We start from the raw sequence: 24,303 nt of genomic DNA on the forward strand, positions 1-24,303 counted from the left end.
CTGTGTAGAAGGGGCTGCCCTAAAATGCTCACAATATGTAAACTTCTCGGTAGACAATCTTGCATATTTTCAGAGAGCAGATTCAGTAGTTATCTACTTTGGGTCAGAGCTTCCAAGATGCAGACAAGCCTATTTCTGCGTTTAAATAAAAATCTCATGGAATGTCATTGAGATAATGAAGATTATTGTAATTCAAATACCAAATTGATGATCAGGAGACTTTTGGAGTATCTTCTGCCTTCCTCCCATCCAATATGGATTATCAGCATCAGACCAAAACCTTCCTGTGACAACCCCCCTGAGAGATTCAGTTGTGTATGGGCTCCAAGCAGACTGGAAGGCCTGAGTGTGACTTGTGGCTTCTGCAAGAAGTGGGAATTGTGTGGGCTTTTGATACGCTTTACCTAAAGACTTAATTCAGCATTCTCCTAAACTCACTTGACTCAGCTGTTGTGGTATCTCTTGTTACCTTTTAATGACCTTATTCAAGTAGGGATTTTTGTCACTTGTCATCATGTCAGAAAATGATGCTGTAAGAGAAAGCATTGTGTGCTCCTGTTGTTGAAGGCCCACTCTGTCATTCTTTCCTGGTGTTAATAAATTGTATTACAAACTAAATCTTTTGTTAAAATATAATTCTTAGATCTTGAGCTATGGGATAATTTGTCAGTGCAGAAAATTAATTAGACATTGTTTTGTGATACTCCCCTTAAATAAAATGCTTGAAGGACTTCTTTTCTTTTTCTCATGCCGGATTGGTTGCATAGGATAAGAATGTAATTTTCAACATAAAGAAGTGGGGAATATTAGGATTTTCATGCCGGTGGTTTTCATGCTCTTTTAAAAGCATCAGTGAAATTAATTTAATTGCAGTCGTGTGCCTCAACTCCTGATTTGTTTGTGGGTTGTTTTCTTTACATGCTCACTGGTCAATTTTAAAAGCATATGTTCATGTAAAGTACTAGTTATTCCAAATTGCATGGCATTCAAAAAAATGCTTTTCTGAACCAAATATAAAGATACAGACTTGCCTAAGAAATACTTGTACATTTTGGAGTACAATATTGCACTACTTATGCAGCAGTGTTCATGAAAAGGTGAAAACTATGCATTTACTTGTTCAAGCTATCATTTTTCTTTATATGTCTTTGACTTGGTGTGTGATTTAGGGTTTGTTGATTTTTCCAAGTAGAGTCCCGTATGAAATTATTTATTTATTTACATATGACACTTCTGCTTCAGAGCAAACCCCTTCATGATACAGCAACTGCCAAAAACCCAATTACCCAATTACTGCTCATCTGCAGTCTCAACTTTAATCTCAGTCTGAATTCTTCAGGTTCATACAGTGCATTAGAGAGTGTCTTGACTGGCATTTTCTGCAAAGAGAAGGCAGTTCCTGCAGCAGTGGCTGGGGATCTGGACGGTGTTTCAGAGGGTGACATGGGAATCTGTCCCATACGTGCAGTGCAGTTGTGCCCACATCCTGGACATGCTGGTGTGCTGTTGAGGATTTTCCCCTAACTTCTTTCTCCTTGGTACCATGTCCCGTGCTAATGTTCTCATTGTGAGATGATGAATTCATTTGCTCTAATTGTCCTTCTTTCTCATCTGAGTGGTATTTTTGGAAAGTATCAATGTGGATCTTGCTCTCAGAGATTTCAGGGCTTGACATTGTGTCCTGAAGCAGATCTGGCAAGTGCTATGAGTACCACTGCTCTGGATATGTCCCCGTCACAGCAAGGCTGATGAATTTTACCCAATTATGGAGAGAACATAATTGATTTAGTAATCCTGTAGATTTCTGAACAGATGTGAATGAGGATGTAGCATTGTATCATCAAAGTTTTGAAACAGGCTGTCAAAACCACACCAGTATGTTTTGTTTTACAGTTTCTGCATGTTGCCCTATTCTTAATGTTCAGTCAGATATTCCTGTCCTCACTTACCTGTCTCTTCAATCTTTCCCTTTTGACTAGAGAAAGAAATCTGATTCAGCAGCATGCGATTACTTCCTTTTAGTCGTATTCGCTTTCTTCAAGACAACAGCACTCCTCCAGCCTTCGAGTGTGGGTTCTCAGTTTCAGCAAGCTGTTAACATTTGGGTATCTGATAGTTCCCTCCTACATTATTTTTGAGCGTGGTAGTGCCTGCACAGCTTTTTCCCATGTTACCTGGGAACATGGTGGCATGGGCCTCCCAGCTTTTCATGTTGCTCCCTCATTTGAGTACCTTTTTAGCGTGTTCATCAGCAGTAGGGACAGGAGAGCAGTTTTGAAGTGGTGTTCTCCTTTCCCAGTGAAGTGCTCTTTACTGTTGTTTAGCCTATTTATGCTGTTTTGTCTTAGCTTGTTCTTTTTCTTGTTGTCCCTTGCATTGCTCCTTCATACCTCAACCTCTAATTTTCACTTCTATAATAAATTCGAGAGTTCTTATTTTGTGTGCTGTCTCTTTAGGGTTTAATTTATAGGTTTCCATGTATTCAACATGTTTGTTATCTTGGACCATTTTTATCTTAAGAGGAAAGAAGTTTTTGCTGAATTCTCATTTAGGTTTGTCTTAAATCTTATTCCAAGTTTCCTGCGTATTTTACTTGACCTTCCAGAAATGCTAGCAGGATCCTTGAGGATGGACACTCCTGTATGCTGCCAACAGGCTCCTGTTTAAGTTCAGAAGACTCGTTTGTCTTCCTCTTGTCCATGCTGACTTTGTAGAATGGCTTTTGGTTCCTATTTCCTGAGGATTTCAACTGCTGCAATATTTCCTGATGTGGTGGTCTAATTAGTAATGATAAAGTTCAAGGTAGCCTTTTCACGCCTTTGTCCTAATAAAGGCATGAATCAAGATGAAATAAAACAAAACAGGCCTGTCAGGGCTTGAGCAGCAGGACTGTAAAAAGCCCATTTTAAGGAAATGAGGTCTGTGCATGTGATCCTGCTGCCCTGGCTGATGACTTTGATCTTGTTAGATGATTTTGACCAAGTTTTACAGCGGGTTTAGGAACTCTAAGGGGTGCTCTAAGAGGCTCTGGTAAGAATTAAAAGTAAAGGAAAAGTAACTCTCCAGCACTGGAGAAGAAGTCCTTCCCCTTTCTGATTTGGGTGGCAGCCATCATGAAAAGTTGGTGTGTTTTCTAGCCAGTCAGTGCACACGCCAATCTTTGAGTGAGCTCACAGAGCCATTTCCTCACCCAGACAAGAAAGCAATGTGTGAGAGGTGGAAGTATGAGAACCAGCCTGAAGAAGAGAAAATAGTAGGTTTGAGTGGGCAAAGCATCTCTCTGCCCTGTGCAAATGCTTGTCCTGTCATCATGATGGTTGTTTACCACAAAATAAGGCTCAGATCTCTTGGTGTCTGTCTTTTTCCTACAGTTAGGGATTGTGCTTTGGATACTTCAAATTTATAGGAACTTTCCGATGTTTTGCTCACCTATCCTGTTGACATCTCTGTTGCCTTCCAGCATCTGTTCGAGATTTGTTTCAGCCATCCCCCAGTACACTTTGTGCTGGTGTGAGTGACAGCTGTAACAGTGCCATGGTCTGTGCCAGCATTTGGGATGCCTGGGGTACAATTTTGATGAACAAATATCATCAGACAGCTCATCTTTGTCAACTGGTGGGATATCAGAGTACAGAGCTTTGATATTAAGTCCAGCTGGTGTTCAGACTCTTGCTGCTTCGGCTTCTTTTTCTCACTGGTGCTCACCAGCGCTTCTTCCATCTTCTTTATAAATAGAAATGATATATAAATTGAAATAAATTTCAAAAGATTTTTGGAAGGTTTTCAAAATCATTGAAGTATTTGCATTACCCCACACTTGACTTTCTCACACTGAAACAGTGCCATTATCAGGGACCCAGGTACATTGGCTGAGTAGTATCGGCTATGAGGTGCAGGCAGATATCTGTAAGGATGAGCTGCCAAGATGTAAATAAAAAGAAAATGGTAATCTGAATTCCAAAGCTATTGGTTTAGTTTTTAGTGGTGTCATTAATATTCATTAAAGTTTAACTAGGTTGTGGACATGTACCTCTTCTGAGCGTATTTGTGGAAGTGCCTTCTGACTGAGTATTTAAATTGTGGCTTTTTTAGAGCTTTTACTGTCTGTTTGGAGCAAGCTTCAGAAATTCATCTCAAAAGTCCATTCACTAGAAATTGGTTTGCCTATTCATTTACAGATATTTGCAGCACACTGAACTAGGCACGCTACTTGCATTAGGAATAATGACCTAACCTGACAGCCATCCTGACCGGAGAATTGAAAGGAAACATTTAAGTGGATTTCAGTTCAAACATATAAATACTTGCAGCCTGTTAGAACAATAATTTTCATTTGTTGTTTTGCACTGTAAAACATTTCTTTACAGAATAATTTGTGTATGTTGGGTTTACTGTAAGGGGTGGATTTTTGTTTGGTTGGATTTGGATTTTTGGGGAACAATTATTGCTTGGTTTATTTTTCTCCTGAAGAAGTCTAATAGCAGTCCAGATTGAGATGAGATTACATTTGCCCTTAAAGTGGAAAAGACCCCTTACAGTTCTCAGTGCATTGGCAGTATATGCTAGTTTTATATGACCCCTGTGTATGTATTTGGGGCTTCAGTTATTGTCAGAGAAGCTTTAGAAGAAGGTATGACTGGCAGGCTATTATATTTTACAAGTCTGCACACTGATAAACTGGATAGGGAATATGAATGGGTATGAAAGCTCCATTTAATTTTTTTGAATGTGTGTTCTGATATTTTCTTTGTTTCCCCTCTTTCAGGTATTCACTTACAAGCAGAGCACTATCACACACCAAAAAGTAACGCCTATGCATCAAACAAGCGCAGAGAGTGTGGAAGACATGGCAGCACTTGTAGATCTCCACGAAGGCTCCATTATGCACAACTTATTTCAGCGATATCAGCAAGATAAAATCTATGTAAGTTTCTTCTAAAATTAAGAAAAATATCCAGAGGGAATGTTTTTGAATGTAGAAGTGCTGTGTGCGTTTTACTGTTCTGTGGTATCTCCCCTCCTAATGTTCTCCAGTTCTTTGTGTATCCACACAGAGCTGAAGCATGCCTCACCTAGTGACTTCTCACCAGCAACAGTGGAAGGAGAAGGTAGCTCGGGCTGGCCAGGCAATCCCTTGTATACCTGGCAGGGTTGTGTAAAGGGCTTTCAAGTTTCTCTTCTCCTTTAGACTCTCTGCCCCAACAATATGTGCTGTGTACATCACCAGGGACAATGTGGTGGGATTTAGTCTGAGACTGCCATTTGAGATCCCATCAGGCCAAGATCCAATTCTGATCACCTTTTAGTATTACAAAAAAAGTATTAAATTGTCAAGCTGAGGACCCGTGCCATTAAATACAGAGTTGGAATTTGGGGTGTATTGAGAACAGGCAGATTTTTAAAGGTTTCAAAACCTAGGAATTAGTCCACACAGAAGGTTTTTTTTTTCTCAGCTCTGTAATGAAGGGTTTTGTGATTAGATTTTTTTGTTAGTCTTAAACTGATTAGGTATTAATCTTTTCTGAATCTGGAACTACACTGAATGTGAGAAAGGTACAAGGAATAGTGGCTGTTTAGAGATTGTGTAATCTCACTCTTCAGTGGTTGATAGTTTTGGGTGGAGATTTTTTTTTTGTTTGGTTGTTTTTTTTAAATTAAGAATTGCTGAACATTAATTTTTGTTTGCATCACCTGTCTAGGGCCTTGAGATTTGGCCATATATACAATTTATTCCAGGCTTCATCTATTAAGTTTAATTTATTTTTTAAATGTGAACAGATCTTAGCATAAAAATAAACTTTCCCTCTGTTTAGAAATTTCTTTGATAAAATCCAAAAAGGGGCATGAGGAAATTTTGTTCCGTTGACATTACTTTTAAAGTGGCTAGTATGAGGAATTCTAAATGTTGAGGTAATTCTCTTTACGAAAGCTTTTATGTGTGGGTTTTTTTTTCTTCAAATGAACCATTTATCCTTTCAGAAAAAGAAATGCCACCATATATGAACAATCCTCTGTGTATGGAGGAAAATAGCTGCTTACGAAGAGTTTAGTTTTCTACCAGTGTTATTAGAAAATAATGCTTAGTGTGAGTCAAAATAAAAAGTGTTTTCTGAGCCATTAAATGTACTCAGATGGAGGACACTTTCCCCTTTTAAAAAGCAAGTGTGTAGAAGGGGATGATTTTTTTGAAGAGGCAAAGAATAGCCTTATTCTGAAGAGACATGTCCTAGCTTATTTCTTAGCTTGTCAAGGCAAGTTTAGGGTATTCTGATACTTGGTGTTCAGTGCGGTGTACATTTCTAGACAAACAGGTTTGTGTGCTGTTAATGATGACTGATCTTCAGTTGTTGCTGAATACTCATTGTCCTTTCAGTTTTGCTAATTTTACTGCTTACTCCTTCCTACAAGTCCACCTCACCTGAAAAATTATTGGAAAGGTGGTCAGAAAAAAGGTGTTTTGAAATGCGCATGAAAGCCTCTCTGTTGTCCTGCATATGTAACCAGGACCTTTGTGTAAGAAGCATCTTCTTTTCTCAGTCCTCATTAGTACCCCACTCCTGCTGTACCAGTGATAGTGTTTTAGCAGGACAGGGCTTCAGGAACACAAACTCCAAGACAAGATGATTAAATAGCTTGAAAAATTTTATGAAACTTCATTGATACATGGGCTTGTGTTGCAAGAAGAGGTGTTGCCATTGCAAAAGGAACATTGTCTTTTCAAGCCAAAATCTCTTAACTGTGTTAAATAGTTAATAGTATTTTAATGTTTGATGTTAAGGACTGGAAGGTGCATTAACTTTACTATTTTCAAAGGTGTACTTGCGGCTGAAGAGATCAGATTCCTGGCCATTCTGTATTGAGACAAGACTAGTTCTTGTACAGGACACTAGAAGCCAGTGGAGTTCATGCCAGGAGCAATCAAAACTTCACAGATTGTACATCTGCCTTCTCCCTTCCCTCTGAAAAGTCCTCTGTCTTGGCCAGGAATTGCTTCATCAGAGTAGTGGGCATACTGTCTCTTGTATCCACCCCGGCACCTTGGTGTCTGTCCCTTGCACATTAGGGTTAAATTGGAAAGGCATGTGCCCCTCTCCACTCTGAGCTTAATATAATCATTCCTTTGGAAGACTTCTTGCCATCCTGAACATTAACCACCATATAATTGCTGTGTCCTGGCTTTTATCTTACAGGTCCCTTTTTACTTCAGCTCTGTGCACCTCCCTGTCCACTTTCTGAGCAGGGGAGAGGATAAGCAAAGGTGTATGCTGGCATTTTTTGAGTTATATACTTGTAGTATTACAAGCATATTAGTGTGGTTCTTAAGTGTGGCAGTTTTTTGCTTGTTTTCTCAGTGGCAATAAGACTGTACCCTTAATGAGCAGTGTACTTGAATCAGGGTGTGTGTTTTGAGGCTTGCTTCTTTGCAGACACACAAGTTATGTGAAGTACAATATAATGAATTGTAGTATCAAGTGTATATAATTTCAGAAATACAGAAGAAACAAAAGGAAATTCAAACAGTTGCTGTCTCAGCAAGACAATTATTTATGCAAACCTTCCACTGTTAACTTGTGCGTATGCATTTGAGGAACTGTTTCTCCAGCAGTAAGTATTTAAGTAAATATCTTCAGATGTCTGAGTTCAGTTTAATCTTCCTTTACTTAATAACATTTTTGTCTCATATAATCATCCCCGTGTTCCTAAGCTCTTCACTACTTACTAATTAATATTATAAAGATATTTGCCATGGGTGCCAAGTTTTGTCAAATGTGTCCATGACTTACTTTGCTGCTGCCAACAGCTGCAGGTATTACAGGTCAGCAGAGGGTTTTCTGTATTTCTTGGTGAGGGAGCAATATTGATTTAGCATACAGCCTATGTTCAGAGCCTGAATGATGCCTGGCTCTGCACTTACTGAGTTGAGGCTCTTAGCTGAATCTGTGCTGTTAGTAAGAAGGTGAATAGCAAAAATTGTTGATGTCTACATGCCACCATCTTTTTGTATCAGTGTCAAGCCTGTTGACATCTACTTGTGATACTTTTTGTCTGAATTCCCTTGAAGAGTGTGTGCTTTCCCTTTTTGGGCTGTAAGAAGCATGGGATGTCAAAGCCCTTCCTTGATTACTTAGAGCAGGCCCCTCTCTGGTACTTTTTCAGGTTTACTGATTAATAATGCTTTTATCTAAAAGTGTGCTTCTGGGCTATCAGCACTTTTGTTGTCCAGGGAAGGATGGCAGTGATCATATGGTCCAGGAGTTCAGTGGGGGGGAGGTGTTATTTCCTCCCCTGTTTTACTCCAGCAGGAACAACTTGATACAGGAGATTCCAGACATTGGGATACAAGGTTTAATGCCTGTCTTTGAACACTCAGATTAGCTTGCATGCTAGGCTGGTACTTGGCAACATATGGAAAGATAAACGCTCGTGCTAAAAGTGGAAGGTGCCCACATTTGAAAATGGAGCCTTTTGTGAAGGCGAATGCCTCTGAAGCAAGGCCAGCACAGGGCATGTGGAGAGGAAGTGCTTCATTGGCTGTCCTTGCTGTTGTTCAAAGAGGAGTTGTTCCTGAAGCTGTTGACTCTGGTTTACTTTCAGTTAAGTACACATTGCAGAGGAGACTGGCTTAGCCTTGGAGAGGACACCATAAACCACACAGCATGGGTTGTGCTGCAAGATGCACAAATTACAGTGTTTGAGCTGGCTCTGGGATGAGCTGCAGTTGCCTTGTCTCCGTGGCCAGCGGTTAGTTACTGATGTAGGAGGGTGAATTTCAGCAGAGCAGAGAATTAGAGAGCAGCTTTTGCTGAGGTGAGAGGCAGGTTGGGAGTAGCTGCAGTATACATTGTGCAGGTCAGTATGGAGGTTTTCAGTGTCAGATCCACCCTTGTTTGCCTGAGTTCAAGCAACAAGGAAGTTTCAAAGCACATCTGATTTTTTTTTTTTTTCCTTTTGAATTAAGCTCTGAAGTGCCAGGTAGGCACGTTCCCCTTTGAAGTGGTGATGATTTGACGCGTGCCTGTCTTGTTTAGGTGGAGAACATGTACCTGTGCCCAGAGAGGTGTGCCGTGTGGGGTGAGGTGTGGCAGTCCCTTGGCCACCCTCCCGTGATGGAGAGACTGGCCTCGGGGTTGTCCAGTGGCTGTGTGTGGTGACCAAGAGGGGTGGGAGACAACATAACCTATTTTTGCTTACTTTCAAATTAGAACTGCAGCTTGCCCGTCAGTAATTATAACCATCTGTGATGTTTGTGTGCGTATGTATAAAGACTTCTGTACCCGCCACGTAGACATGTAGTGCTGTAGCAGACACATCCACATCAGAGGGAGGATGATGGTAATTAGGAGCTCAGTTTTCGTGGCTGCCTTCCTTTCTCTCTTCAGCTGAAGCAACAAGCACAGAGTAACTCAGATGGGAAAGCAACATTTCTCCAATTTTTAAAGAAGGTGTTAAACTGGAAAAGTTGCCACGTCCCCGACAAGGCTGCTTGCAGAGCTCCTGGCCACTTCATTGCGCTGAATGTTCAGTTACCTGTTCTTAAAAGGTGTATTCAGTTATTTATGCAGCATTTTTTTTAATCTACTCCTGTTTGTTTACTTTAGCAGCATGTTCAGTTGTAGTCTGTTAAACTTGCAGTAATTAGATAATTCATCTCCCTTGAAGTCATGAGGCTTCCCTGAGGCAATCTTTTGATGTTTGTGCAGTATTAATCAATAATCAGTGTCGGGGTTTATTCAGATCCTTTTTGCAGACAGACACTTTAGTATCCAGGTCAGTTGTTCCCTGTGAGTTGTTTGTGTCGGCTTTTGCATATTCATTTTTTTCTGAGTACAGTGAAATTTAATTTCACATCTGGTGCAGGTAGAGGCAGAGGCACAAAGGAAGATCAGTAGAAGACAACGGCCCCGAAGTGTTTACTTATGAAGACAAAAATGTTGTGACTGATTTCTGAAACAGAAAAACTTGAATGCACTCCTTGTAGAAACTGAACCTAAAAAAAAATACGTGTATGAAGGACCCATGCACCATCCTGGACAGCTCAACGGCCTTGGTCTTTGGTCTGTCACGCTCCATGGTATAAATAAGTGTGGACCACAGACTTTTAAAAAACCCCAAACATTGGTACACACAAATTGTGTTGTTAATTAGTACCGTAAGATTTATATATATAAATATTGTACAGGTACATTTAGACCAAGTCCTTGGTTATTACACTAGCTCCTAGGACTATATTTATCCTGGTCTTGTCTGCAGCCCAGCTGTGGTTGCACAGCTCCTCTCCACAGGCATCCGATGCTCTAGAGTAGTCCCAAGTAGCCGGTTTGCAGGATCTGCTCTGTGGTCACTGAGGAAACTGCTGTTTATTTAATTGCTCTGCCTTTACAGTAAAGAAATTTGAAAAGTCTGCTGGTGAATCACAGTGTGTTTCACGCCTTCCTGTCCCCATGCCCATGGAGAGATGGGGAAAATTCTCTCCACCAGCTCTTTCAGTAGAGGTGAGAGCAGAGAAAACCATTGCTAAGAATGCATGACAAATGTTACTTACCTCCATAATTAGCATGTTATGCTTACACACATCAGATAATGTTTTCAAAATGTAGTTCAAAGTGAATTCCTGTCTCCAAGCATTAATTACAGCTTCCATTTCGCATCTGTTACTAGAGAGCAGCAGACAAAGATCTATAAAAACACAGCAGGCTTTTAATTGGAAATCTAGTGGACTTTATTTCTGGTGATTGCCGTTTCTAAAGGATGGTCAGTTATATAGATCAACATTTGCCTGCCAAAGGCCAATTATCTTAATTTTTTATTTATTTTTCTTTTTTAATATGTGTTAGAGGAAGAACATAGTTGCAATGATGTGAGAAGTAAACAAATTCCATCAGCTGGTTAACCAACTTTGCCTCTGAATTCTCCATACTGTAGAACTTGTGGGACTGCTAACAACCACAACAGCAATAAGGAATGTTTGCCTGAACTTTGTCCTTAAAACTTGGGGATTTTAAAGGTGCATATTTTCAGATCTTAGCAAATATTTCAGCCTGAGGTGTTGTGATGATATCATTAAACAGGGAGCTGCTCAGAAAGGTCTGTGTAATTGAGTATACTATTGCAGCTATGCAAACACTGTGCAATGTATGCAATGGCTACGTAAACACATAAGTTTATACTATGGTTTGCAGCATGTTAGGTACTTGTTGGTAACCTCGTGTGTGTGTATGCTGCCAGGGATCTTGCCCTCCGTCATCTTTCTGTGAGACAGATGGAGAGGCAGAGGGCATCAAAGTTTTATTAAAACAATAAAAATTTGCTTTCCTGTCCGCTCTGTACCAGTAGTTTTCTTCTCATATGGTTGATTGGTAGGAGACTACCCTACCAACTAATACATGCAGGGTCAACAGGGTCAGTTCCTGTTGACTTTCATGAGTTTGGAGTGATACCTAAGCCCTACTTAACAGTAACCTCATATTTAAAACTGCAAAGTAGAAATCTAATCTTTAGCAGGTTTTGTCATTGGTGATGGTACATATTACTGATGTCTTCTCAGACTTGAAGACTTCTTTTCATGTGGTTTTTTTTTTTCCTCCACACCTGTATTGGATGTCACTGCTAATTCTTACGAGCTGAAAACAGAAAGAAAACCAGCATGCAGAATCAAAAGGAAAATTCTTCAGTCATTTGCATAAGTGCTAACGGCAACTTATTGCCGTTCAGACAGAGCTTTTGCAAATGGCGCTGAACGCTTTTGCGTGTGCCTTTGCCTTGCTTACAGGTAAGCTTTGGCTCCTTTCTGTAAGGGTCTGTTGTTCCTAGTCCTGCAAAGGCATTGCGAGGTGGGCATGAATTTCAGCTCCAAAACTTAAGCTGCTTGTCTGTCATCAGCACATGTTTTCTTTACGTGAATTAGGCTTTGACTGTAAAGTGAGCTGCACAGAATTTACTGCTTGTGCGATGCCGTCCAACTGCCTTATTCACATATTCCAGCAGTTTAATACTAAAAGGCCACAGCCAACCCATTTAAGCTGAGAATGAATTAAATTACTTTTTTAGTTATTGTCTACCTGCATAAGTGGACCACTGATTCATAGCCAGGCTTTTAGTTTTATTTGAAAAGATGGAGTCCATTTCTCCAAGCAGCTTCAGCTGTTTCCTTTTGATGCCTGACAGTCTTTCCTTTTAAAAGCAAGTGGGGTCCAAAAGTTAAATTAAGCAGGTTTTTGACTGCTAATACCATTTACCATCTTAGTGCTGATTTCTAGACCCACGACTGTTCAAGGCCATCTAACGAACTACCTGGCATAGACACAGATTTCAGCTATTCTGGCTTTTGATTTTTGTTTTCATGCTCTGTTAAAGCATAATTCCTGCTCTTCTTACTCCCTACTCCTGCTTTACTCCCCTCCTAAAAAAAGTTCTTTCTATAGAAGAGGTCTCAAAACATTAAGGACTATGGAAGTTATTAAAATCTGGATATCAGTGTGTAAAGTATTCACAAGTAGATTGAAACAAATCTCCGAGCTTTATATTGAAAGTATTACTCTGGTGTACTAGAGACACTGCTTTTTGGTGTGTCATCTACCAGCATTTCTGTTTCCTTTGCATGCCTTTTCTCTGAAAAGCCCCTTCATCTTCCCAAGATGAATCTATAGGAAGGAAGACGACCATTTTTTTTCTTTCCCTTGCTGGAGGGTGAATTAGACCTTCAGACAGCTTTGAAAGACTCATTTGAGCATTGCGCAATAACAAAGCGGGAAGAACTAGTGTGTGGCCACAGGCCATTTGAAATGAAGTGAGAAGCCATGGGGTTGATGCTCTGTGGTGCTTTTCTGATTTGAGCTAGAGATCGCCTGTTTAGAGTTAAGCTGCGCGCACAGATTACTACAGTCTGATGTGCAAAATCTACATTCGCATGCTGTAATTCAGACCGTGAAAATTACGAAAATCAATGTCTTACCCTGATCAGTTGTGCGTTTTGTTCACGAGGTCACCTCTTCTCACCGCTTCTCAATGCTGGAGAGAGATACTCTTCCATAACTGTATACAGTCTATGCACAAAAGATCATTATCCTAACATCCAGTAGGTAGGACTGCTACATGGTAGAGATTGTATAGTATTACTTAGCAAAAAAAGTGCAATAAAACCAAGGAGTCTTGGTCCTTTTTGTACAGGAGAAAAGCTGCTAGAAACCTGTGAAGTTCTTAAATAAAGAAGGATGTCTCTCCGGCATCAGTATTACTGTCTGTTGGTTTGGTTTTTACCTTTGGCTCTAACAGTGCTCTTTTATCAGTTTTTCTCTTTATATGGGTTTAATACTTCCCACTTGTATTTTTTTTTAGTGCCGATTCTGAATAACACTTGTAGAGTTTCCCAGAGTATATCCATCTACATGGAACAGTCTATTCAGTAGGAGGAAATCAATGCAAAAATAGGATGTGATTAAGCTACAAGTCTATCTCTTAAGCCATGGAGAGCTTTTAGTTTTGTTCTGGTTCTTCACCATCTCTGAGCCTTCTGTGGAGTTAAGGTGGCATGTTCTGATTCCCTTCTGAAGGTCCTCTCCTATGGATGCTAATTCTTGCATTTGTCGTGCAGCTGGTGTGTTTACAAACAGCTCATTTTGTCTTTGATCCTACAACTGACCTTGAGAAGAAAAAAGGACAATTTAGGGGTCATAATGTTGTGCTCATTGACAAGCAACATGGAGATAAAGACAAGCACAGCTCAAGTGAATTTAGGCAGTTGGAAACCCACTATGAGCCACCAAACATGGTGAGGGCTGCAGAAGTCCAAACAGGAAGATGATTATAAAGCATGACATTTCTGTCTCAGAAATGGCTTCAGGGGTTGAAAGCATCTAAACTTGTAGCTCAGTACTTCATTTTGATTGTGGTTTCTAAGAAAGGAGCTTGGCTTCAGACATGAGACAACTGGATTCCATCCCACTGAAATTAGCATGGGGCTAGCTGAAAGATGGTGTATATTTACCATCGAGAGGATAAATCAAGGTTCTACCATGAACAAGGGCATTAATTACCATCCTGTTTATGGCATACCCTTGCCCGTTCTACCGCCTCCCTTAGAAAAGATGCCAAAATATGGCCCAGCCATCCTCTTTGCTATGCTGACGTGTATGTGGTGGTTGACCAAGTTATGTTTGCCTTAGAATGAACTCAGTCATGATTACCAGCAATCCCTATACCTGAGATATCCGGGAATGAAAAGACTGTATCTGCAGTATGGGGCAAACTCTTTTGTTCCCAGGTTTTGTGTCCTGACACCTTGAAATTTGGTGTTCAAAACTTCGTAAGTTTGACAGCTATTTTGTGGTCTTTCAAATGCTGTCTGCCTCTGCATGTTCTGTGAGAGCAATGATGTAATTCGGTAATGTTTCTGTGGCCACGATGATTTAAAGGTATGAGAGACCTGCCAGTTGTGTGGAACAGTGATCAGTGATAAAGTCTAAAAGTGGCATATAAGTAGCTTTGTAGTCAGGCAGTTGCACTGCAGTTTTGTTTGAAGTTTCCCATATATTAAGGGTAAGCCCAGGAAAATAATACTTGCTGAATAAATTGTCAGTTTGATGCAAATACCCCTTTTAAAAAAGACAACAAACCCTTACTTTTCAGACACAGATTTAGTTCCTTAAGTAACTCCAGGAAAGTCAGGCATTGCTCAAAAACAACCCAGAAGCATAATTTTTGAGACATCTGTAAACATGCTTTTGCTTCTGTAATGAGATAGAGCCTTTTCTTGTCCCAAAGCAGAAAATCTTGAAAGTGCTTTTAAGAGAGCTGGACAAAGTGCTGTTTCTCAATGTTAAGGTATATATCTGTAGCAAAACATCTTAATTCTGTATTTGATCAGTTCCAACATTTCTAGTACCGGGTTGTAAAGAATATATTGATTTTTGGCATCCTTGAAGAAACACAATAATAGAAACTGAAGAATGCAGCCTCCTTGTGCCTGTTTTAATACTGCAAGCAGTTTTAATTTCAGTTGTAATTACTGATGAAAGACTTGGTTCAAGAGCAGAAAAAAGTCATCATCATCGTCCATCTTCCCCCCATTTTTGTACTCTTATTTATTTAAGGAGGAATGGGATGTCTTGAGTGCTAGAAGTCTGGGAAGTACAGAGGGTACCTTGATTTAGAGGGTGAAAGGAGGTCATGAGAAGTGTGGGATAAAACTGATGGCCTTAAATGAGAAGAGCAAGCTTAAGTGCAACACAGAAGTCATAAAGGATCCTCAGAAATAGGAAAGCTACGTTGAGAGGCAGAAATCTTCACATAAAGGGGAAGAAGTGGAAGGTGGATGATTTCTGGATATGGAGCAAACCTGACAGGATATACCCCAAAAAGAGCAAGGTAGTCCTGCTATATTTAGTCTGTTTGGTTTATAGGACCAATTAAGTGATCTTGCATTAGGGCAGTTTCCTTTTTCATTGCTTTTTCCATGTAGAGAACCTAAAGAAAATTTTGAAGGGGAAATTTCTTGCTCTACTTCTTCCTCTTTTAGTCCAAAGGCCCTTTCTGCATGGGAAAGACAGACATTTCAAACTGTATTTTTAGTTCATTTATTGCATACTTGTTTCTTGTAATTCTAAGCTAACTTGAAAAAGTGTATTTTAACCACTGAAGCTTTTTGCATCATTTACATTTGTTTGGCATCAAAATAATGCAAACTGTCTTAATTAAAAAACAACGTCAAGCCTCTCTGTTAGGCACAACTGTGACCACTGCAAGTTTTTCTGGAGTATTTCTGTGGGTATCAAAAATCTTCATGAGCTCTTGAACCTTGTTAAAGAACTAATTGTCTTTGAGTGTTTGAAGAAGTCGGGTGATTTCAAGACATGGGTTCAAAGCTGATTGCTATCAGAAGGCAATAAGCAAAACAAAAAAGCATTCAGAGAACTGATGAAAAATCTCTTCCTTTCTCAAGCACATCTTTCATTTTGACTCTTGAGATGCCATTGCCTTATTGAATGACTAGCTGAGAAGACAGGGCTTGAACTCCTGATTTTGAAAGTCCCATTAGAGGATCAGCAAACAATCTTATTTCCTCTTTTTTGTGCTAAAAGGGGGAGTAGGAGTGTCTGTGCTTTGTGACCGAAAGTGTTTTGAGAGATGCAGTGTCAATGTAAAATTTCAGTAAAAATTTGGAAGTGGAAAAGGAACCCAACTTTTTAATATGATAATCAAAGTGTTGTGTTGGGTTTGGGGCTGAATAACTCAGTTCTAATAAATTCTAAACTAATGGATTAGCAGTGATCTGATAACAAATCGTTGCTGTTTTAGTCTGTAGCAACCAAGTTAAAGAGTTTGTGAGTGGTTCTGTCTAAAGTGCTGAGTCAGTCGCATAACAGAAAAGTAAACTGCCCTCTTCATTGCCGTTTAAGAAGTCAGGCTTGTGACAGAGCTCTACACAGTATTTTTCTGAAATACGCCTCAAGCTATTTCAACTGGAAGTTGCAGAAACCCTGTCTGCTTGCTGGTGCTCTGGCAGATGTATGAGCATTTTTCCTATTCGTAACTGCTTTGGAGTGCTTTCATTAAAGCAAGTAATTATTGACTGCAAGAATCAGATTAGAAACTGCAAAGAAAAAAGGGAAAATTTGATTCTCTCTTTTTAAGCAAAGTGGAAGTGACATTCTTATGTGAAAATACCTTTTCTAAAATTTCATCTAAATGGATGCCTTGTGATGTTAGCATAATCAAGTAACCTAGAGGTACTGCTTCTGACTGTTAACTTCTTTGATTTGCCATATGCTGATGCCTGGTGCAGAAATAGCGCTCAGGAGACGGTACCCATCTGCTGAACGGCCCTCCATTTTTGTGTATCTTTACACTGGTTTAACTTGCTTCTAAGGTGCTTCCACTTGCAAAACCAGAAAGTCTGCCCTCCCAAAAAGGGGTTATGTTGGGTGGCTGCTCAGAGTCCTCAGGGGAGGGAAAGCAGAGCCCCAGGAACAGGGAGAGAGGTGGTGAAGCGGTGCTGCTCATCTGCCTGTGGGTGCAGGTCACGCCATACCTCAAGTTCCTGACTTCATGGTGCTTAGAGGTGCCAGGGTAGAGGCTAGCCAGGAGTAGGATCTACTGTTTATAAAATCCTGCTGCTAGTAAGAGCATGTGATAGTTACTGGATGGCAAAGTGACTGGGAGTGATGTAAGAGATTATTCTTGTGGCAGATCTTGTTGCTGCTGAGTATCCCAGAGGAAATTTAAAAAGACTTTGGGAAGATTTGTCTTTTTATAGGAACTCTTTTAACACCGGGAATGGTTTTTAATAACAGCGCTACTTCAGCTCATCAAAACCTTGCTGAGCTACCTTGGGTTAAGGTGAAATGTTCGCTTTGGCCAGCAAACTCCTACTTAGTCCATGCAGTTACCTTGTGCGGCTGTTCCGGTGTTGGACTATGACATTTGGTAGATGACAAATCTGATCCTCTGTGTCTGTGAAGGATATAGCTGTTCTTGTGATCTTGCCTTGGGATGAAGAACTTGTTTTTTTCAGGTCTTGATTTTATTCTGTCTGTATCATTATAATTTGGTGGCGATTTGTGCACACATTTAACTTGTTTTGCAAAGGGGTTATACATACTCAAAGCACTGGAACACGGGAGCCACAAAATAGGAGCTATTTCAGTAGAGGCTGTGGTTCTTCATATTTTTGCTGAAAGAAAGGGAAAGAATTTTTGAAGTATGACATGTCCTGAGGATCAGGTGATTCCAGAATTGTTTTCACCTGTACCATTTCTGCTATTCACCAGGTTCCTGTTATTGCCATGATACACTACCTTTTCTCTATGGTACCTTACATGAGTTACGAGGCAATGAAGCCAGCTGACTTTTCTTATTCTCAGTAATTACTAATATTCTGGAAGTGTTGATACCATTTTTGAAAGTGATGTTTAAGCCATGTGAAAGACTGCTTCATGTCAAGTAAGTCTGTGCAGAAGCGGGCTGCTGTCACCTCTTACATTATTTACCATTTGCAATAGGAGAAGCAGTAAAAGTCACACTGTAACCAGTGCTGGTTCAGTTTTGCCAGTGCTGTATCTGTCACAGGAAGATCTGTGGGCTAGTAATGTTGTACTGTCAGGCTCTTGATCCTGCAGAATCTATAGAGTGGATGCTTACAGTTATGAAGTTAGATGGTACCATGTTTCATAGGGATTTTTTTATTTGATTCTTTGCCATGGCATCTGTAGTGATGACATGCCTTAAGTTAACTGTTCTTACAGTTTAGTAAGGCTTTTGTCAGACTTTAGCAAGGTAAAGAACAAGTTCTGTAATTGTCTTATTGGTCGTGCTTCCATTGTATTCATATATTCAAAAAAATCTCTCTAAGATTTTGCTCCTGCAGTCTGTGCAAAATATGTATCCAACTGGGGAAGTTTGTTCTCAGAGACTTCCTTGTTAGTTATTTAAGAGCCCAAGAGGGGATGATCCCAGGAAATTAAGCTGTTGTCTCAGAGCTGTAATTGCCCTGTGATACGATCTTGTGTTGAAATGGTATCTTTCCTCTACATGAAACCTTCTGAGCTATTGCACAGCATGGCGGGGGGGAGGCGGGGTGGGAGGTGGGTGGGTTATAAAACACACAGACTGAAAGTTCCCAGCTCTGTAAAGGGTACTTGAGTTACAGCAAGGAGGAATATTCCCCTTACAGCTAATAAAATTGTCATAACTTCAAGGACACTGCTGTAGTCCTCTTAGCAAAAGCTCAAAGCTGCTGCTTGTGCTGGCGTGATGGAGGATGAACAGGTGGATAATGGGGAATGTAACAGCAGGGTAACAGTGAGAAAGCAGAGCTGATACACAGTGATAATTACATGTGAATTGAGGAGGAGGGAGTGAGGTAGAAGTGGAATGTAAATGCTGTGGAAGATGCTGGCAGAGAGGAAAGGAAAATGGTGGGGGGAAACGATGGCCCCTGGTCTCAGTGAGTGCCCCCAGGAGAAGAGGGAGGCTGCAGGAGGAGCATGTGGGGCTGCTTTTCTGTGTCGTGCAAGATGCTGCTTGCCTTACCCAGCCCTCTGTGGGTTGGGTGCTGAGGAGGTGAAGAGAGCCCCAGTCCTACTGTCAGCTTCACAGCTGGCTCCTGTCAGCACGAGAGGGCTGACTGCTGGTGAAGCATCTGCCTGTACACAGGGACCGTGTTGCAGGGCTGGAGGCTTTGCAAGGCTGTTGAAGCCAGGTGTCAGCTTCCTGCCTGCAACCGCGGAAAAGGTGCTTGACAAAATGAAATTAGCATCACAGCAGTAACACTGCACATATCAATTAATTCCACGTGCCCCAGATGTGCTGGAAATCCTGGAGAGAGCGTGCTTCGTGTTATCTCCTACCTCAGTTCAATTTCATCTGAGAAATGTGTTGACGTGCATAGAGGGTGACTGAGAAAATGAACAGCATTGCAAATAGACTGTTGCAGATGATGAGAGTACTGCAGCCTAATGAATTAAGGCAGTGGGAATGGGTATAAGCTGCTACCTGGGTGGTTTTAACTGATGTGTTCCCTAATTGCAATGGGATAGAAATGAATGCCTAATCAGCTGCCATTGCACAGCAAACTAGCAATAAATTAAGTTGCAGAAACAGAGTGTTTTGAGAGCATCTGCCAGTTCACGTGCTTTTCTTAGGACCTAACAACATATAATGGTGCTAGTGTCTACCACAGTGTCTTCTACTTCTGTTTTAAAAATGAGTAACAGGGAAGGACTTGGATACTCTACAAAGAAATATGGACTTTCTCACCAATACCTGGGGGACAGTCAGGTTTTTAGTAATTTCAGCAAGTCCCTACAAACACATGAGAAGCAGCTATAGACCAGTGCTCATAGGCATTACTGTGCATCTGTAAGCAGTGTTAAGGCAGGGATTTGTACAGCCAAGAAGCTCTGTAGGTGAGGTAATGATGAAAATGTGACAGAGGTGGAAACAACTTTTTGGAAAGAAAGAAAACAGGGAAAAATAGAATCGTACAATCATGTAGGTTGGAAAAGACCTTTAAGATTATCAAGTCCAACCGTTGCAGGTGTTGCCTGCAGAGTTACTGAGGGTGCGCTCAATCCCCCTGTCCAGATCATCAATTAAGATATAAAACAAGAGTGGCCCCAGTACTGAGCCCTGAGGAACACCACTAGTGACTGGTCACCAACCACATGTGACACCATTCACCACCACTCTTTGGTGGTTTTTTACCCAGCAAACAATACACCTTTCCAGGCCATGAACAGCCAGTTTCTCCTGGAGAATGCTGTGGGAGACAGTGTCAAATGCTTTACCAAAGTCTAAATAGACGGTGTCATCATGCTTTCCCTCATCAACCAGGTGGGATTGCTAGGCTGTTGCAAATGTGTGTTTGTTGTCTTTCATTTGAGAAGAGTGTTAATCTGTTCCACCCTGTGTATAATAACAACTCTGTGGGGGCTGTGTGCTTGCAGACCTACATTGGCTCCATAGTTGCCTCTGTGAACCCTTACAAGAGCATCCCAGGACTGTACGATTGTGCTGCCATGGAGCGATACAGCAAGCACCACATGGGAGAAATCGCACCTCACATCTTCGCTGTGGCCAACGAGTGCTACCGCTGCCTTTGGAAGCGCCATGACAGCCAGTGCATCCTCATCAGGTAAACGGCAGCTGCCCCTGTTGCTTTGGTTGCCCCTGCCGGTGAGGCTTCCAAGGTGATTTAGGAGCATGGGTTTGGACCGCATAGAGAACTCCAAAAGCATGCAGGTTTTTAAACCATCAGTTTTGGGAGAGAGTTCTGAACTTCCTCTGTATCATCCTGTGGACCTCTTAACAAAATGTTAATTTTTCTTACGCAGCTTCCAATATCATTTAATGAAAAAAATCTATTGTATTTTTGACCATTTATTGCTACTCACCCATCTAATATTACCCTAAGTGCTTTCCCCACTAGTTAAAAAATCCCTGTGCAGCTCAGTAGTTTGTTACTACTAAACCCTAAATGCTGTGTCAAGAGGGGAAGAACAAATAACCTACAAGTCTTGAGAAATGTGCTAAATAAGAATAGCAAAGGAGAAAACCCTTCTCATTTCAGCCACTTAATTCTGCCTGATTAATCTTCCTTGCTTAATCTTGTTGTGTTTTAATTTCATGGTGATAAATAGCTTCCTGTTTGATCCGCTGTGGCACTGGTACTGAGGGTTTTGCTGCTGCCCAATGTACATTGAGAGCAGTTGGCATTTCAATAGCTTTTTGCTGCTTTCAGCTCCTCCTTCCTTCTTGCTCCAGAAGAGCTGAAAACGCAGCCAGCTCTTTTCCCTTTCCCTGCCTGCCAGCTCAGCTGCGTTGGCTCGCATGCAGGCAGGGAAACTGAAGCCTTGCCTGCAGGATCAGGAAGAGCAGCTTGGTGGCAGTGGCAGTGTGGGAGTGATGTCTGGGGGTGACTTGAGAGAGCTTGTGTTTCCCTCCCCTCTCCTCTCTCGCCTTTGCAGTGTTTGTGATTAAGCCTGTTTGCAGCACATACTAAGTGTGAAATGCCCTTCAGACAGAAGGTGACACAATTTCGGCTGTCTCACAACCTCCACAGGGGAGCCCTTGTGACAACCATGGGACCATGGCATGGGTAGAGAGGGGAATGAGGCAGAGTGAGAGCAGCACCTTCTGTAGGACACAGTTTCTATTGGCTTTTAAGATTACAGGCCAGTTTGCAAGGCTTCCTGGGTAAGAGGAGGATTTGGCACAGGTAGTTCAGCGCCTGGGCTGTCGTTAGAAATGTGGATCATATGCAATGCATCTAGGTCTGGTTCCAACTTTCTGTAAGTTCTCGGGTCACAGTCCCTGCCTGCCATCACCTCTAGGCAGGTTCTGCCTGGCTGTGGCACAAAGACAGAACTGATTGCGGTTTTCAGCTTTCTTCAGTGTATTTCTCCATTTTGTCACGTAATACATAGTACTGTGCATACAAAGCTGAGTCCAGGTGACACTCCAAGAAAAGATGGAGTGTGCAAAGGTCTTTGTCATGTGCAAATAGCTAGCCTGGACTCATGCTTTCACATTTTAATGCCAAGTAGTTACTTGTTAACGGTCCATGTACCCAAATTTTGGGAACCAAAATCATTTCTGGTGCCCAGCAGGTGGCCCCCAGTATTTTTGCCATTTTGTACCAGCTCAAGTATCTTCTTTTTCCTGACAGTTCCCCAAAAGCTGCCAAGAGAAAAGCAGGTTGTGTCCTTAAAAGGACGTAAGCAGAAATCTCTGATATTCTGGAGGAGTCTCCAGCAGTCCCCGCTGTGTAAGCCATGATAAAACTTGGTTAGATAAGCCAGAATGTGGAGAAGTTCTGCATTAGCAGTCCCTTTTAAAACAATGATTTGTGTAAGTTCAGTGTTTTAGACAATGGTCACAGTACAACCTTGTGAGGGTACCTTGTTTCTACAGAAACTGGGGGAACACGCAATTCAAATAAGAAAAATAAGAAGACAAATCTACTTTTCTAAACCAATATTATCTGCTGTATTTCTGGAGGACTCAAGGAAGGATTTTTTAAGATCACTGAAAATTTGCAGTGGCCCTTATGAGGCTGAGGAAAGTGCCTGTGGTCATATACTTAGTTTGGGGCATCAGAAATGGAGGTATTACAATGTGCTTATCAAATTCAGCATCCTGGTTGTTCCTGCTTCATCTTTTACTGGCTTAGAGTTAGATATTGCAACAAGGCACTGCCAGGCTTTCTTCGTTGCAACTGGTATTTGATAAAAATGGTAAAATGGAGCTCTGCAGTGTCTGAATTCAGGCAAATATTCTGGTCTTGTATTTAATGTAAGAGATTATATAAAGGAAAATCTGCTGCATCATGAACACACAGTTAACAGTTACATCCAATTAAAATGAGTGAATTGTTCGTGTAGGCTTCATGCTCTGAAATGCAGTTTCTCCTTCTCCTAACTTTTGGATCTTAAAATCCCAGTGGCACCCATGAGGTGAGGCGCTGAACGCTTCCTGCTGATCTTCTGGACTTGAAGTGCCCTCTGCTGGCGTGCAGAATTAGCGCAGCTCTGCGTTGGAGAAAAAAAAAGCTTCTGCTGTTTGGAAATGCTTGGGATATTTGTCTGGGTGGGGTAAGATGTGAAGGTTAACGCGAGAACCTGAATTAATAAGCCGTCATCGGTATTGACTCAATGTATAATATAAATGCAAGACCATTTTTCCAGTGTAACCACCCAGACCAGAGGTAAAGAGGAAGGAAATGCAGAGGAGATTATATTAAATGGAGTCATCTGAAGATGCTTATTTACCAGTCTGTGTTACACAGGCTTATTTTAATTCATGAAAATGCTGCAAAAAATAAAATGATTTAGCAGCCCAAAATGTCAACAAAATGTCATACTGAAGGAGCTGTGCACAAACTCTGCATTAGCATTTTTACAGAGTTGTGAAATGGGATTTTTTGCTCTCCCAGGCTAAAAATCCTTTATCTGGCTGTTTATTTGTTTTCATGTAGACAAGAACATCTACATCAGCGAATGCTCAGCTTCGTGATCATCTGAACCTTAACCACAGGGTGCAGTTTAATTTAAAATGGGGAGGGGGGGGGGAGCCCACCACAGTTAAATTCAGTGCTACAACAGACATGTTAAAAAGAAATAATATTAACATCTTCTGATTTTTCAGCTGGGTGCCTCAGCAGGAGCATGAAGGGAGTCCATCTTACTCAAGGAATAGCCAAACAGCTTGTCCTGATGTAGGGAAGGGATCAAATTCCCCCATGATTATCTATCTGATGTTCATAAGTCAGGACCAAGTTCAAACCTCTACTCCTTTATTGGAAGAATAGGAAAATATCTGTAGGGGAGGTTTGGTGGTTTTTTTTTTTTGTTGCTACTTTATTTAAAGTGATCTAGTCTGTGCACAAGCAAACACATGCTCTTCTCTGAGACAATGGCAGTTAATATTACCTGAAAGCATTCAAAAAGATGTGTAAAGCAGTTGAAGGAGCAGCAGCAGTCACCCTGAATGACATTCAAGTCAGTGCCGTGAGTGTAAAATCAGTCTGACAGCAGTTTGTTCTCTCTGTTATCATATGATGGCCTGACATTTTTGTTTTGTTGTTCAGCTTGAAAATCAATGTGAATAAAACCAGTCTTTGGATGAGACCCAGACTTGTGATGGGAAGACATTCGTATGAGACTGACACACCAAAATTCAGATGTGCCTCTGATGAACTGTATTTGCTGAAGGGCCTGTTTTGTCTGTGTGCATTTGTCTTTGTGGTTTTAAAGCTAGAAGACAGAACTGAGAAGTGATTCAGAGTGGTGCTGATGCTGCCTCACTCGG

General features: G+C 41.1%; 1 protein-coding gene across 2 annotated transcripts in view; it reads left to right on the top strand.

Annotated features, from left to right (window-relative positions):
* The window catches only part of MYO10 (myosin X), a 160,402-nt gene that overhangs the window by 61,519 nt on the left and 74,580 nt on the right, over positions 1-24,303 (top strand). For both annotated transcript variants that reach the window (XM_057428891.1, XM_057428890.1), the window contains 2 exons: positions 4,766-4,924; positions 20,442-20,629. In XM_057428891.1, coding sequence (XP_057284874.1) covers positions 4,766-4,924; positions 20,442-20,629 — 347 coding nt within the window. The remainder of the gene's footprint in view (positions 1-4,765; positions 4,925-20,441; positions 20,630-24,303) is intronic.

This window comes from Pezoporus wallicus, unplaced genomic scaffold, assembly GCF_028554395.1.
Source record: "Pezoporus wallicus isolate ANWC-B61680 ecotype Strahan unplaced genomic scaffold, APGP_CSIRO_Pwel_v1 contig_6658, whole genome shotgun sequence".
NCBI classification, from domain to species: domain Eukaryota; kingdom Metazoa; phylum Chordata; class Aves; order Psittaciformes; family Psittacidae; genus Pezoporus; species Pezoporus wallicus.